We start from the raw sequence: 16,765 nt of genomic DNA on the forward strand, positions 1-16,765 counted from the left end.
TTTAGCGCTTTTTTATTGTTAATAATATCATAGTTAAACTACGGGTAGAACGAGTTTCACGTTAATACCGTAAAATGTAGATGATAATCTGGGCTTATAGGATATACCTTGTTTTTAATATGTTTTGTCACAGACATGTAGTGTTTTGTAATAAATCTTAGGTTTAATAATTTCGTTCATTCATAAGTCAAATTTAAATACTTATATTAAAATGGACACCATATTTATAATATTTAAAACAAAAAACATAATTTGAGGAAGGTCAGTTAACTCTGTGTTTATGACTCAAAAATTTACAAAATATCTATAAATACATTCGTAAACATATTCATTATTCATAATATTCACAGGGACAACAACATTTTTTTGGTTTGTACATTGTGCTGTATATTTATTTATTTATAAATAGAATAACGGTGGTTCTTCCTTTTGCCAATTTAGACCCTACACAAAAAAATATTTAAATACAAAATATCCAAATATACTAAATATACCCAGATGTTTATTTACCTATTACATGCTATTACATGCGCCAAGATCCTCTGTCGATGTATCAATTATTTATAATGATATACATAATATGACGTAAATAGGCATGTATAATTATTTCATTAAGTAATTTAACATTCTAATTTGAATACCACATGACTACTAATAAATAAACATTCATGTATTACTGAAAAATAACACATAATTGGCCAGTTTAATTCGCCAAATAAAAAAGTTAAGTACTTAATTTGGTAATTATATTAAAAAGCCTAAATTTCAATCCATAAATACTAAGGTCGATTTATGTTGTGAATTCAAAGGTTATGCGCGGTAGTCAAATGGATATTTATTATTTACACATTCAAATTAACGATATAAAATTTTAAAAATTTCATTTCAAAAAATCATTTTAAAGCTTAAATGTCCAATAACATAAAGTAAATAAAAATAGATATATTAATTTAATACATTTTGAATAAATATTTCTTAGGGTGTTTTAAATAGTGTGCGTTTTTCGTAACGAATGCACGATTGCCCCGTACGCGTTTTATCTGGAAGTGACCTTTCCATGCACTAAAATATAGTTGTAAAAAGAAAACATTAGCTTACTAATAGAATAAATGTTATTAATAGATAAATAATTAATAAAGAATTTAAATCACAGCATTAATTCATGTTTTCCACACATTTTCGATTTCCTCAGATTTTAAGATATTCCTATCCAGAGTGTTCATCTGACTGAGAATACATAGATAAGGTAGTTAAATTTTATAAGAGACAATTAAGAACATTCAAAAATAAAGTGTTGCGTATTTTTTTTTAACAACGAATGACAATATCACGACATCGTCGCGGACGAAGTCGCGGGTAACAGCTATTTACTAAATAAACATGAACGACTCTTATTCTGTGGCTCTCACATCGTGTTGAATTATGAGAAAATAGTATTTATTCATTATATCTTATCTTGTACCTATTTACTATAATTGAACGATAATTTAATTATAAATAATAAGCAGTTGTTAAGAAATGATACGTGAACTAAGGGAAAATAAAAGATTAAAATTTGCATTTGGCTAATAATGAAAATTACCGCAGGTAATTGTAAACAATAGATTTTTTTCACTTAGGCAAGTAATTATTTATATAAGTACTAGGTATTTATATTTTCAACGGGTCATAGTAATTTCAGGTTAGAAGCAATGATAGCTTAGAGGCTAAAGCCACTTGCAGGTAAAACAAAATTTCGAAAATAAAATTTACTACTTATTCTTACGTCTATCTCCCGGCACCCCGCATTCGTACATAATAATATTATCTGAAGTAATACCACAGTATTACCATCCTACAGTATGGCGACGAATGTACTTGTGCAGAGAAACAGAGGGGAACTGGCGGGGGGTCGGGCGACGCGGGCCGCTTAATGCAATCACACTGAGTTTGCATTAACTATCGCGAAAGGACGACGCAGTCGTATTTTTTGTGTAATAATTTTATTATACATAGGTACTTACATATTCTATTATGACGCGCAAAAACTGTTCCGTTTACGGATGTAAATCTACATTGAAATCCCAGAAGGAAACAATATTTCAGAAAGATTGTATTAATTGTATCTGTTAAATTCAAATCAAAGCTATATATATGTTGTCCTCATTATTTTCTAATCAGATTGTACATCCCAATGCGAATGCATTACTTAGTTAAATGGTATAATATACAATTAAGAACATCCAAAAATAAAGTGTCCACGTAAATAATATTTAGCAGTGCAATATCTGTAATTATATATTTATGAACAAATAATTACATCAGATTTAATAATCGCAATTATTTTGAATGTACATATGAATAAATGATTTCATCATAATATTAATAATCAAAATTGTTTTATTTCCCATTTGTTGCAACCCTAGCGTATTTTCGTGTGGCAGCGTAAGTACCTACGCTGGCGGCGGCATCGCGCGACATCAAAGGCGATTCCTTACTGTAGGAAATAATATTGTAATACTGTGGTAATACTCTATAACTTCACTTTTCCCTCTGCTGTGAGAAAAAAATCGCTCATGTTGTCATTTTTTTTATTATTAGATACCTACCTACCAAATAATATTATTCATTATGTATAGGTATATACATATATATAATATACATTACTGTATTATTGTGTTGTGAAATTCTATGATGGCGCTCATGTAAATTATATTATAATGAATCATTATCATCAATGACAGTGATTGTATCAATAAAACAGATTGTTAATAATTATGCGTACAAATTAATTAAAAACATACCTATATACAAAGGTCACCGAATTGGATTCGCACGGTCAATGTAATGTTTTTCAAGACCAATTACGATATTATATAGTAATTAAAACATTTCTGGAAAGTAATTTTAAAGCCAAGGAGTAGAAAAAAATATTTATAGTGCACATGAACGGCTTCAAACTCGGGCGCGAATGGGCGGTGAACATGGATAAAAATAAAAGTAATTTATTGTATTTTTTTTGTTCCTACTTTTTAATACTCCGTTCAAGGACCTACATACCTCTTTTAAGCTGGCTTGCAATATCGAAAAGAGAAATCAAATCATAAGACTAGATACTTATGTGTAGAATTTATACTATAAGTTAATTCAGACTATATTATATTTAATCTACTAATCGATTTCTATGTCCAATTTTAAAGAGATAAAGATCAAGTATATAAATCAGTTGTGATACAAAATATATCCATTCATCCTCTCCACACATTTGAGTTTATAATATAAGACAAACTAGTAGGATATTATCACCTTACAGAGCCGGCCCTGGAACTTGAAATATATTTGATAAACTAAGTTTATATAACTGGTTTTTCGAGGACAGTTATTATACTGTACTGGTAAATCGAGCAGGGTCGAGGTCGTATTACTTTTACTTTGGTGAAATAGAGATTTAAGTAATCATTTATTTGTTTATTTAAGTATAAAAATGCATACATTTTTTCTAAGGCCAATTAATATTTTTCACATATTTCTACCATTAATTTGAATATATCACAAACATGGAAGTTTCAATCATAGACAATAGACGGATGTTACTTTCTAAATTAGGCCCATTGAAAAACTTCAGAAAACGTCAAATGAAATATTAATAGGTAGAGGCAGAGCCATGGTAGAGCAAATATTTGGATTTTTAACGTAACGTGTTTCAAAAACTAGATAGGTACTCCATCATTTAAAAAAAATATTTTTCCGCTAGCTACATGTTCATTGAATAACATAGGCTAACTTTTGTTGCAAATCAATATACGTTCGTGTTTTATTAATTTTTGCACTGAATGGCAAATATAAGCTATTTGTAAAATTGTATCATTTAGATTTAAATCTATTCCGCGCATAACAACAAACAACTGAGTACAAAATTTGGCCTCCATCGCCTAATGTAAATATCCTTCTTAAGAAGAAGTACAAAAACCCTTCTTGTGTAACCTTTATATTTTTTTCTTTGACTTACTAATGAGTTTAAGTAAGAAATGTTATTCCTACGTAGCGTTTGATAATAGTGAACACTTTTTATATGTATCCTTCCATATTATATTATATTCAAACAGAGAATTAAGTTTATTAAATTATATCACATTGTAGTACAACTATTACTAGTTGAAAACTCTAACGCCCCGAAACAATTTAAATGTCTTATGGTGATATTTCTAAAGAGCATTGCAAGAGTTTTTCTTCCTAATATGCAGGCCTAGTCAACATCATAAACTCCAGATTTAGGTAGGTATAACTATAACATCAAAGAGTTATTAGGCACTAAGACCAACAAGATATACTTAACCATAAAAACAAAAGAAGACTGCAAAATTTTGTATTACATAATAATTAAGTTTTACCAATATATTTTTTTATTTTTTATTTTTATGTGCCTACTTAGTAGTTGCACCGCTCACGATGATATCGAATCTATTGTCACCACTCCCATAAAAAATACGATAAGCTGTGAAGCTGTGAAGCTGTGGCTTTGGACATGTTTTTTGGGCGTGTCAAAGAACATGCACACATTCGAAAAACATATTAACTATTAGGCCTCCATTTGTTGCAGTGGGGTAATTATCAACCGATTTATTATGAATGTTATTTGAGTGAATAATCCAAAAAAAATAATAATTTTATAATTAAATTTCATTTCTGTATTTCTGTATTAAATTTTATTGTAAATAAAAGGCTTTTAACTTTTTAACCGGCAGTAAAAAAATCAATAAAAATAATATTTAATTTTAATTGAATCTAATTTTGAATACATTTCTATATATTATAAGATAACTCTTTTTGTTATCTGTAGGTAAAACAGCTGTTTAATTCTCTGAGAAATAAAAATATGCGCAAATATGGGAACAGTCACGCAAAGTTCTGTGTTGTTGTTTTTTTTATGTAAATTTATTAATGAATAATGAATTATATTAATAAGATGTGTAATTTTAATATACAATTATAATGTACCTACATGTACGTAAAAGTAATCATGAATAATCAAGTGTTTGCATGGCAACAGAATATTATCTTCAAAAACTAAATATGCAACAGTTTTTGTACCTGAAGGTTGGTTGAGGTGCGAAATGTGACCAGTGATATAGTTAGACGAAACCTCCTTCCTTGGTCATTTGAGAGGCAGCAGTGGTGAAGTGTGGTTACAATGAACGTCTATCTCTTTGCTGTGGTTGTGATTCTGTGGTACATGTTGTATAGATACAGGCGACGACGCGTGTACGAACTAGCCGCGCTTATCCCGACCGGCCCAGAGAAAATTCCCTATGTGGGTGCACTACAACATTCATATAATATTATGAATAGTAAGTATATTATATAGCTACAATTTTTATCTGTAATAAAAATAACGAGAGCTATCATAGATTTCGGTAACTTTTTCAGGAGCGATGGTCATTAGTCATTAGGTATATTTTAATTATGTATTTTATCAAAACAATTATTTTTATATAGCTATATATGTTTTATAAACTTTTTGATACATTTTTAACCAATTTTTAAGTTTTTAAATCAAATTATTTACGATACCCAAAAATCAATAAAGTCCAATGATTATAAAATTATTTTATTTTATTTAGGTAATAAGATTTTTTCCACACAAATAAAACCTATACGCACTGTTAATACAATTTTATTTTATTTTTTACTTTAGTGTTTTGTTTATTTATCCTTCTTTCACGAGCATTAAACCAATTCTTTCACGTCACAGCGGAGCGATTATAAGATACATAATATTATGAATTTTGAGGATGATTGTGTCTGTACGTAGTTAGGATAGTAGAGATTGTCGTAAGCTGTCGCGGTGAATTTTTCTGAAATACGTATTTCGAAGCCAGGATTTTTTTATCAATTTTATGCCATTTTAAATGATGCAAAGACACAGTGTAAAGATTAGAAAAAATTTGTTTCCAGTCAGTTCATAATTTTGTTTAATATTTTCAATTATCTGTTTTTTGTTGCTTTGGTACAAAGTTAAAATTATATATTTTCAATATACGACAAAATATGGCTGCTAGTTAAAAAATTCTACAAAAATGAATTATACGTAACTAGATACGTAAAGGCAACTAATCCATTGCCTAGTCCCGCAACATGCATTTATATTTTATTCCCAGAGAACATTAATTTCACCAAAAAACTTAAAACGTAATTCAGATCTTGTATTATTAAACCATTTTTAAGAAACAACTGCTGTACAAAAAAAATAAGGAAACAAGTTCCTAAAAAATATATAAATTAAGGCAAGTACCTACGTAAGTATTGTCAATGAAAATGAATATGCATAATTCAAATGTTAATATGTATGACAAAACAGAATACAATTAATAATACTACAAAAACGTATTTTAGAAACAAAAACTGGATAGGTCTATTGTATACGATTTACGTAAATAATATTCATTAACATGTTTTAATAAATTTAATTTTTCATTTTATTATACTTACATATAATATAGATAATTTACATAACAATAACGGAAGGTGAACAAAAAATGTGTAATGTAATGCATATTTTCAAATAAGAATAAGCTTTCAACATAATATTATCCATTTAGTTGCAAGGGTTAAATTACATAATCTATACTAATACTATAAACCTGAAGAGTTTGTTTGATTGTTTGAACGCGCTTATTTCAGGAACTACTAGTCCGATTTAAAAAATTAAAATTATTGCTGTGTTAGACATGCCATTTATCGAGGAAAGCTATAATCATCACGCTATGACCAATAGGAGCGGAACAATGCGAGTAAAACCGCGGGGCACAGCTAGTTAATTTTATTATTATTATTTATAAGAGTAGATTGAATATAGAAAATATAAAATAGTAATTGAAATAAGCCAACACAACCGATTAATAAATTTAGAAAATTTGAAAAAAAAAAAATGTTAACTTATTCGCTTTTAACTTCGCACGTGTTTCAGGATGTTACTTAGATGTAAAAAAATTATAGTCTATTTTTTTTTCTAGATATAATCGACTTGATTCACAAGTACACAGACTTCGCCCAAAACAACGGAGGTTTTGTCAAAATTTGGATCGGTCCGATGCTATATGTGGGTAAGTTTTGATATTATCATAGTTAGGTACTTATAAAATAAAAAACTGGTACACAAGGTAATAATAATTTTTATTTAACATAAAATATTATAACAAAAAGTATGTTACATCATCACTAATGATCTAAACGCATTTGATAGATGGAACCTTAAAGAAGGCCTCGAAAATTAAAATTGATGGCGGTAAAACTGATGAAATTTAATATGGGGAGAAGCGTAAAAGGTGAAATAGGCAAAGCCACGTTTATTTAAATAGGATGGAATATATATATTAATTTTTAAAAATAAAGTTAGTAAGAAAAATAACAATATTAAAATTAACAAAAAATAAATGTACCCACACTAAAAATGATAACAAAGAGAAGGCTTTAATTATTTTGAATATAACATCTTACATAATAATAACATATTCAAATTCAGATACACTTTTTTGATTAATTAATAAGGAGGAACAAAAATAATTCACTGATTTGATCAAATATTTTATAGGTATAACAAATCCCGAAGACGTAGAGTTCATTTTAAAAAATTGCTTGGAGAAGGCAGATATAGTGAAGTTAATCAGGAGTGTCGTCGGTAATGCTGGGATATTTGCACCAGGTAAATGTTCTGCTGTAAAATATTTTCACCATTTGATTAATTTTTGGAATGATATCTTAAGGGTGCGTATAAAGCAAAATTACCAATATGTTACCAATCTTCTATTAGATGATACGTAGTCATTCAATGGTCTTACAGGGTTTACAGTGTTTCATTTAATCCAGATGCCTTATTACATCTGGTTTAAATTTTTTTTGAAGATTTAAAAAAAAATTAAACCAGATGTAATAAGGCATCTGGATTAAATGAAACACTGTAAACCCTGTAAGACCATTGAATGACTAATGACAGGATGATGCTTAAAATGAATTAACTTGGTTAATTAATTAAGTTGGTTGCCTGGAAGAAATCACTTATAAGTGATAAGGCCGCCATCTGTGCTGTGTCTTCTTTTAGTATAAGTTTTCTTTTTGTATTTTTTTTTTGTTGGCAGTACAATAAAGTATTTAAATAAATAAATAAATAACTTTTCAATAATTAATGAAAATAGGAAAAATATCCGTAACAATATCAAAATAAAGTCTATAAGTAATATGAATGTGTTAAATTAGTACTAATTGCAAAGAAACAAAAAATAGTATTTATTAATTATTATGTCATTCAGTTCATATTCTTCGTTATAATTTAATTAAGCTAATGTAGGTAATGCCTTAGATTTATCATACAATTAATTTTTTCGCTAAACCATGAGAATGTGTCTGCCTGTAGAATTCACAAACATAAAATTTAAAATCATGATTTTTGTTATATAAGTACTATCTATAATAATATTATAAAGCTGAAGAGTTTGTTTGTTTGAACGCGCTAATCTCGGGAACTACTTTTCCGATCTGAAAAATTATTTCAGTGTTAGATAGCTCATTTATCGAGGAAGGCATAATGCTACAGAGGGTTAAGACGTCACGCTACGACTAACAGGAGTGGAGCCACGGGGGTGAAACCGGAGCAGCTAGTAGTTAAATAAAAGACAATTTATTATATATATTTGTGTACTGATTAATGTTTATTTGTTAATTTTAGTATCAATATGGACACGTCGCAGGAAACTTTTAACCCATTGACCACCGTAAGGCCCGATCGGGGCGCGACACAATAGATTTTCTATTGTGTCTGTGATTCCGAGGACTGATGGATTAATACCGGCATTCAGTCCCAAAATTATTAATAGCTTTATGAATATCCTTATTAATCAAAGTGAAGAATTGGCAAAGCAATTGTCACGTCATAAAAAGGTCGGAACCGGGCGATTTGAAGCTTGGCCATTTATTAGTGCATATACCTTGGGCTCTGTTTGTGGTAAGTGTTTTCTTTTATCAAAGATCTGAAACAAATGCAGGTAAAAACCTTTTGAATAAAGCAATTTACCAGACGAGAATTCGAATAATCCAAGCGTGGAAACTAAGTAAATAAATAAATATTTTTTGACATTTTTTCACATACAGCACGATGATCCCATACTAACATTTTCGCTTTTGTTATTGAAACCAAATTGCTGATAAATATAGAAGCATAATAATAAAATATATAATTTTTTATTTTAAGTAATTAACACTCAGACTCAGTCTCACTCACTCAGAGCAAACGTCATCACACAAATATTTTCCCTGGGCGGGAATCGTACCCACGACCTCTGGCTTCGCATACAGTGTCGACTAAGCCAACCGGTCAGTCTATATTTTTTAAGTTAATAGTTTTAGTAATTAACTGCTTATGCTTTAATTTAGTAAAAAGTTCTTTGCAAAACAATCTTTCATATCTATAGAGATATGAAAGATTGTTTCATATAGATGAAAGATTGTTTTATGAAATTATGAAACAATCTTTCTAGACTACAGGCCCATGTTGAAAAAATTATGGGTCATTTGACCCACCACCTGACCTATCTAGAATGATATAAGAGCATAAAATAATAAGATTCAGCACTATGACGTCACTCGTACTGCCGTCCTTTAACTAGAAAGCCGTTAAGCCCACGAAGTGAGTTTCGAGTAAATGGCAAAAAACACGGAAATCGTTATTTCTTAAAAATTATGACACTTAGAATAATTATTGTGAGATACATCGATCGAAATTTAATTATATTATATATAAATAATAGTTTTTACCCAGAAACTGTTATAATTTATTTTTAAATTCAATTTTTCTCGTTTAGTTCAGCATATAATCTGAAAATTTTAACTATTTACTGGACAAGACGGCCGTTTACATACCATAGCGACTTTTTAGCTAAGTAATTTAGTATTTTTATTTTCATTTTGGGATTTTTTTTTATTTTTAGTAATAAAATGCTTACCTAAAACGTCGTTAAGCTACTATAACTACTTTTAAGCTATGACTTTCGCTTTAATTTAAATTTCAAAAACTTTATAATCAACGGTTAAGGGCTTTTAGATGCTTTTGTACTATGATTCTATATAGTTGTACTAAATTTTAATCTTACTAATGTTAAAAATTTGCTGCTGTCTTAGGCTTTGCTCTCGGGAATTACATCCTCTAGGTCAACCAATGGAAAGGAAAAGGATCAAAAGCTTTTAGGTTTATGTATTAAGGATTTAAACACTATCTAAATTAATGGTTCTTGCGTCTGTTTGTGAGTAACAAGTATTGTAACTCTTTTACTAAATGACTCTTTTAAGTTGTTGATAAAATTAACCTTTATTTCTCGTCATGTTCACGTTTATTTCATTACAGAGGCTCATTAAGGGGTTAAGATTATAGATAAATCTTCTCGCTTTTCTTTTTGGAACCGTATATTCATTTAGAATTGCAATTTTAACGTTATTTTATAAATATTCTTCTGCGAAGCCATCATACGAGTCACGGATTTGTGAGTACATATAGAACCACAAACAATGTAAACATAAATCGTTTCCTGAAAAAAAAATTAAGACTTGTGCACGAGGTTTTTGAAAAAATACACCCTGGTTTCAATAGGGCTTCAAGCTCTTACATGTGGGATGCTCTTAATAAATAATGTAGAACCGCTTATCAAATGATTAGAAGACTCTTTCATCCACATTCAGAAAATATAATATACCAGAATATGTGGAAAATAGCAGGAGGTAGAAAACTTTTTATTTGCTACAATGTAAAAAATACAAATCTTAATAATCTAATACATATAAAGATAAGAAAAAATAGCAATAGTTGCAAAATGGACTCCCCGTCAGCGGGTCAAAGGTAGTGTACTCCTAACAATTTTTGTATCACCATCTCTAGTACATTGCTTGACAGTCGGTTACTAATTCCACCCAAGGGGTAAATTACATAATTAATAAATAGTTTTAAAAATTAAATAGTACAGACTGTCTTTCTTCTCTTTCTCGGTTACAGAGACAAATCAGAGTCTAAACAGAGAAGTACGATTGAAAGTTCGCACTGTCGTAACCATTACTTACCTACCAAATTTTCGTAACTTTGACTTGTTATATTTTCCGTAATTTAGCTGCTAGATTGTTTAAAACTTAGTAAACCTGATCAAAAACAATACGTCTTGTAAAAGAAAATCAAAAACAATCGGTACTCTGCTTGGGAGCGACATTATTTCATCATCACTCTCATCCCCAAAACTGATGCATCACCAGAATCGGATAACTGCCTTTTAGCTAAAAAATGAGGGTTAGCTGCTTTGTAGCTAAGCAAAAAAGTGTTATTAGAATTTTTCCTAAATAAAATTACTTAACTAAAAAAGCGTTAAGGGCGAGTAACTGCAAATAAGGTAAGGATTTCCATTGGAATAGTTATATGAAAGCTTATCATAAAGCAGTTATAGTCCTTTTGCGTCTCTATAGTCAAGTATAATCTGATAACTTGTACTTTTAGTCAAGTAAAAAGCTAAAAAATAATTATTAAATCTGGCGGTTAAGGTACTTTAAAGGAAATTTAGCAAATTAGTGTTGGTTAGACGCTTTCAAGTTATGGAATCGCTGAAAATTGTGTTATTTAACGGCTTACAATATTTTTATATCTCTATAACTATTAATGCTAGAGAAATGATTCTTAGACAGAAAGATAGAGAATTTTGAACTCTGTCACCCTACATTTAAAACTGAAAATTGACCATTTGTTGGTTAACGGCTTTTTAGTTAAAGGACGGCAGCGTAAGCTGTCCACCTGAGTGCAGATGAGAATTCGAAAGTTCAGGTAGAGATTTTCTCCCCTTGTCTCCATGATTTTTGTACGGCGTTGCGGAATAATGGCTTAAAAGCAGTATAGAAATAGTATGACACAGATGCCGTACAAAAATGGTGGTCCACAAAGTCGGAATTTATTTTTATTTTTCGACAGTTGCCGGGGTAAATTTGGTCATTTGATTTTGTACGGCATCTGTGTCATACTATTTATATACTACTTTTAATCAATTATCCCGCAACGCCGTACAAAAATCATGGAGACAAGGGGAGAAAATCTCTACCTGAACCTTCGAATTCTCATCTGCACTCAGGTGGACAGCTTACAAGTGACGTCATAGTGCTGAATTTTATTATTTTATGCTCTTATATCGTTCTAGATAGGTCACCTGGTGGGTCAAATGACCCATAATTTTTTCAACACGGGCCTGTAGTCTATCATATCTCTATATGAAAGATTGTTTTGCAAAGAATAAAAGACTAAACCATCGTTATTTCTGCAATCCATACTAATATTATAAATGCGAAAGTAACTCTGCAGTCTGTCTGTCTGTTACTCAATCACGCCTAAACTACTGAACCAATTTTCAGGTATGGAGGTATTTTGATACCCGAGAAAGGACATAGGCTACTTTTTATCCCAGGAAAATGACGCAATCCCGGAAATCCCACGGGAACGGGAACTATTCGGGTTTTTCTTTAACTGCGCGGGCGAAGCCGCGGGCGGAAACCTAGTACATAATATATTCATTCAATTTTCATGTTGATGATAATACCGAAGAATGTGTGAAAACGAATTTATATTTAACTAGCGACCCGCCCCGGCTTCGCACGGGTGCAATGCTGATACTAAATACACTACAGAAAAACTGTGAACGTTGTATATAAAAACATAGCGACCCGCTCCGGCTTCGCATATATGTAATAGATAGCCTTCGGGTATAAAATAGATAGCCGGGCGGCCGGCCGGTACCGCCGCAAACGCTACTTCCCGCAATTTTTAAATCTGTAATATCTTCGAAATATTCACTTAAATCATACGGTGTAAAGGGCCATATAGATCTATATTAAATCAACAATGTATTCAAGGTATTCAATTTGTTAAGGATTAATGCTGTATTGGTTAAAATCGCATCGAAAATTTGCCATTATTTGTCGTAAAAAGTAAATGACAAAAAAAAGTTATTGTGGGTTATCCATAAGAGATAGACATATACCATTGCGGACTTTTCTTTAGATCTTTTCAATGTGTATAATACTTAGTACATTATTTTGATAAAACTCGTAGGGTTTATAAAATGTAATTTTTTACGACATCACATTAGAAATCTCAAAAATAACAGTACTTCTCCACTATTTAATGGATGTTATTATACATATAAACCTTCCTCTTGAATCACTCTATCTATTAAAAAAAACCGCATCAAAATCCGTTGCGTAGTTTCAAAGATTTAAGCGTACAAAGGGACATAGTGACATAGGGACAGGGAAAGCGACTTTGTTTTATACTATGTAGTGATTATTTGTATCTTATCTTATATATAAAAATGAATCGCAAAATGTGTTGGTAAGCGCATAACTCGAGAACGGCTGAACCGATTTCGATAATTCTTTTTTTATTATATTCCTTGAAGTACGAGGATGGTTTTTATGTAGAGAAAACGTAAATATGTACCACGGGCGAAGTCGGGGCGGACCGCTAATTAATTATAAATCCGTTTTCATTAAGATCGTAAATACTTAAGCTACGAATTTAAAGTATATGTTATTCTTTGTTTACAAACAGAAACTGCTCTGGGCATACGAATTAACTATCTTCAGAATCCTGATAATAAGTTTCTAAAAGCCGCTACGAATCTGTTTGCGCTAATTACTGACAGAATGTTTCAAATATGGCTTTGGCCTGACGTGATTTACAACCGTTCCTCTAAATCAACTGAATTCTATGAAAATCTGAAAACAGTGTACGACTTAACCGATGAGGTAAGTAATTTAGTTCTATGTAGGTACATTCGTAATAATGATTATTTTAAACAAGTTGTACCTAATATTACATCTTCTTATGTACAAATTTCAGATAATTCAGACGAAAAAAGAAGAACTCAAGGATGTGGACATACAATTAGACAGCGATAGCGTTATTTTTGGTATGCTTATTTACTAATATAATATTGGCAAACGTTTTAAAACATCATCAATCGTACTTTCAATAATATCAAGATTACAAAAACTTTATTCAAAACCGATTACAAAATTTTAGGTCAAAGTCCCAAAAAAGTTCGATGCTTCCTGGAACATCTAATACTGTTATCGAAAAATTCTGGCGGCTTCACTGATGTAGAACTGAGAGAGGAAGTTATAACCTTTCTTTTAGCAGGAACGGACACTTCGTCTATTGCTATTTGTAATACACTGACATTACTAGCAAAGTATCCTAAAGAACAAGAAAGAGTTTATCAAGAGTAAGTATCTTCTTTTAAAGTAATATTTGAAACAGCTTTAACGTATTATAAATGTTAATTAATTTCAACAGAATAGTGGAGGTTTTAGGAGAATTAAATCGTCCTTTAGTAAAAGATGACCTCAAGGAGTTTAAATACTTAGAAAGAGTAATAAAAGAAACACTTCGGCTTTTCCCTCCAGCGCCATTATTGATAAGAAAGGTTACAGAAGAAACAACAATGCGTAAGTATCTACCAAATAGTAGAATGAATCACAATAGATCTAGTTAATTATTTTTTGTAGGTACCTATTATAATTAAAGTGTACCCATAAGTAAATACACATACTGGAAGTCAAATTATTTTATTATTGTAGGAGAGCCCAAGGGAGATCGTCCTTCACCGATCTGATAACCAGATGAGACGTATTTTTTATTAAATACTTTTTACAAATATGCCTATCTTCTTCTTCTTCTTCTTATATATAAAAATGAATCGCAAAATGTGTTGGTAAGCGCATAACTCGAGAACGGCTGAACCGATTTCGATAATTCTTTTTTTATTATATTCCTTGAAGTACGAGGATGGTTTTTATGTAGAGAAAACGTAAATATGTACCACGGGCGAAGCCGGGGCGGACCGCTAGTATTTAATTAAAAATAGCCATGACCACTTTTCGATAGGCAAGCAATTATAGGCATATTTGTTTATAAAAAATATTTAATTAAAAATAAGTCTCACCTGGCTATCATATCGATGAAGGACGATCTCCCACGGGCTCTTAAACCATCAGTTTATTTTGCTAAGAAGAGAAGAGATATTATCTAGGAATTGAATAAACTAAGTATCATCATTATAACTAGATATGGCTATTATAATATCCCATAATGTATTTTGGATATAAATCTCTGTAAAATTACTATAATTACAGGAAATAGTTTTTGCTGGTGTTATAATCTGACAATTGATGTCATTATGACGTAGGTACGCATCTTTAGCGTTTAGTATAACCTGTGGTACAAAGAAATAATAATAATTAGTGCTTATTCATTAAATAAAAATATGAGTTACGTCACGTGGGTATCAAAATGTAAAGGCTCAGACAGATTTATTTTATAGGTGACTTTGTGAAGCGTCTTTCATTAAAAATAACGTTTACAAAGAATTCCCCATTAAATTATAATTTTTATAACAAACGTTTTATTGTTCTGTGCGAAAACCCAAATTCTTGATCAAGTTTTTTCCTTTCAGAGTCAGCGATAGTTCTTCAAGTTCTAATTTTGAAATTATAAAGAAAACAAAAATAAGATTGATGTTTTTACTCTTTTTAAAGTTATTCGTCTGTTGATTCAATAAAGCAAACCAAATTTTGTTTTAAAATATAATATTTTATTTCCAACAGCTACAAGGGTGACTCTACCAGCAGACACTGCTATCATAGTATCAGTATGGGGAATCAGTCGAGATAAGAAACATTGGGGACCAGATGCAGATTGCTTCAACCCGGATAGATTCCTGCCTGACAGGAAGACAGGCTTGTTCATACCATTTAGTACTGGTCCACGGAATTGCGTAGGTAGGTATGAAATTCACTTTTTTCATAGGTAGGTATAAAAAAAGTGAATTCCTGTGTCCCCTTATCAGGAAATGAGGCGGATGCATTATGCATGTGTGCCATTGATTGGTCATTTGTATTGAGTTTTTTATTATTAATCCCAACAGGGAATCGAACACAGGACCCTTCGGCACAACAAACCGTTGATAAAATTTAACCAGCCATAAATGTAATGTTATGTTTATTTACAGGTTACCAATACGCTTTAATGTCAGTAAAAATGGCGCTTGTTGGTGTACTGCGGCGATATAAAGTTGTTGGTCAAGAAGAAGAAGGTCCTGCTCCAAAGATAGACACTAAATTCAACATAATGATGAAAGCAAAGGATAACTATCAAATAGCTTTGGAAGCTAGATAATATTATAGTTCCAGATAATTTATAAGTGAAATTACAATAATTTAATTACACGTGCAATAATTACTCATTTAAGTATTTAAAGTAGGGAATAAACTAAAGTTTTATGGTGTCTTGCGCAATTAAGAAATCCTTAGAACTATTGTTAGCTGTTAAGTATTTCTTTAAATATAATAAATGTTGTTTAAAGAGGCATCTTGTTTTATTGTCACCATACATTTCATATACTATGTGAGGCGACTAAAAAGTTCACCTTAGATAGGTTGGTACCTATACGAAGATGCCATTGCATTGCAATCAAGCTGCTCGCCCAGCCCACCCCTGTCAAAATGTCCTTTACAGTTTAACTGTCTACCTTGATCGGTGGTAATAACTTTAGTACAACCGAAACGACAAATCCATCCTTCATAAACTGCTCTAGCTACCGACTCCGCAGTCATGTCCTTCACAGGGCAAATTTCAGGCCACCGCGTTAAAGATTTAAAATATATCTAATAATTATCCTTATACCTACAACCGAAGTCAATCAAACAAATCCCAAAT

At 30.8% G+C, this 16,765-nt stretch overlaps 1 protein-coding gene across 2 annotated transcripts; it reads left to right on the forward strand.

The window, feature by feature from the left end:
* Nucleotides 1-5,149: 5,149 nt before the first annotated feature.
* Nucleotides 5,150-16,411, forward strand: LOC149484442 (cytochrome P450 4C1-like). Of its 2 annotated transcripts, XM_089700570.1 has the most exons (11): nucleotides 5,150-5,327; nucleotides 6,993-7,082; nucleotides 7,571-7,681; nucleotides 8,702-8,730; nucleotides 8,815-8,977; nucleotides 13,598-13,794; nucleotides 13,889-13,958; nucleotides 14,072-14,273; nucleotides 14,345-14,496; nucleotides 15,655-15,828; nucleotides 16,059-16,411. In XM_089700570.1, the coding sequence occupies exons 1-11, from the start codon at nucleotides 5,171-5,173 to the stop codon at nucleotides 16,223-16,225; spliced, it is 1,512 nt and encodes a 503-aa protein (XP_089556696.1). In that variant the 5' UTR covers nucleotides 5,150-5,170; the 3' UTR covers nucleotides 16,226-16,411. The 2 variants fall into 2 exon arrangements, with proteins under 2 accessions (XP_089556696.1, XP_089556697.1); XM_089700571.1 differs by lacking the exon at nucleotides 7,571-7,681.
* The last annotated feature ends 354 nt before the right edge of the window (nucleotides 16,412-16,765 follow it).

Source organism: Colias philodice, chromosome 11, assembly GCF_061535455.1.
Source record: "Colias philodice isolate Cphi_HAF_F1 chromosome 11, ilColPhil1 Martin Lab GWU primary, whole genome shotgun sequence".
In the NCBI taxonomy this organism is placed as follows: domain Eukaryota; kingdom Metazoa; phylum Arthropoda; class Insecta; order Lepidoptera; family Pieridae; genus Colias; species Colias philodice.

Bases quoted from the DNA above. Each gene is read 5' to 3' on its own strand.
- LOC149484442 (XM_089700570.1), top strand. From the start codon at position 5,171: ATGAACGTCTATCTCTTTGCTGTGGTTGTGATTCTGTGGTACATGTTG. The intron at 13,959-14,071 runs GTATGCTTATTT...ACAAAATTTTAG, and splicing joins CAGCGATAGCGTTATTTTTG to GTCAAAGTCCCAAAAAAGTT. The intron at 15,829-16,058 runs GTAGGTATGAAA...GTTTATTTACAG, and splicing joins TGGTCCACGGAATTGCGTAG to GTTACCAATACGCTTTAATG.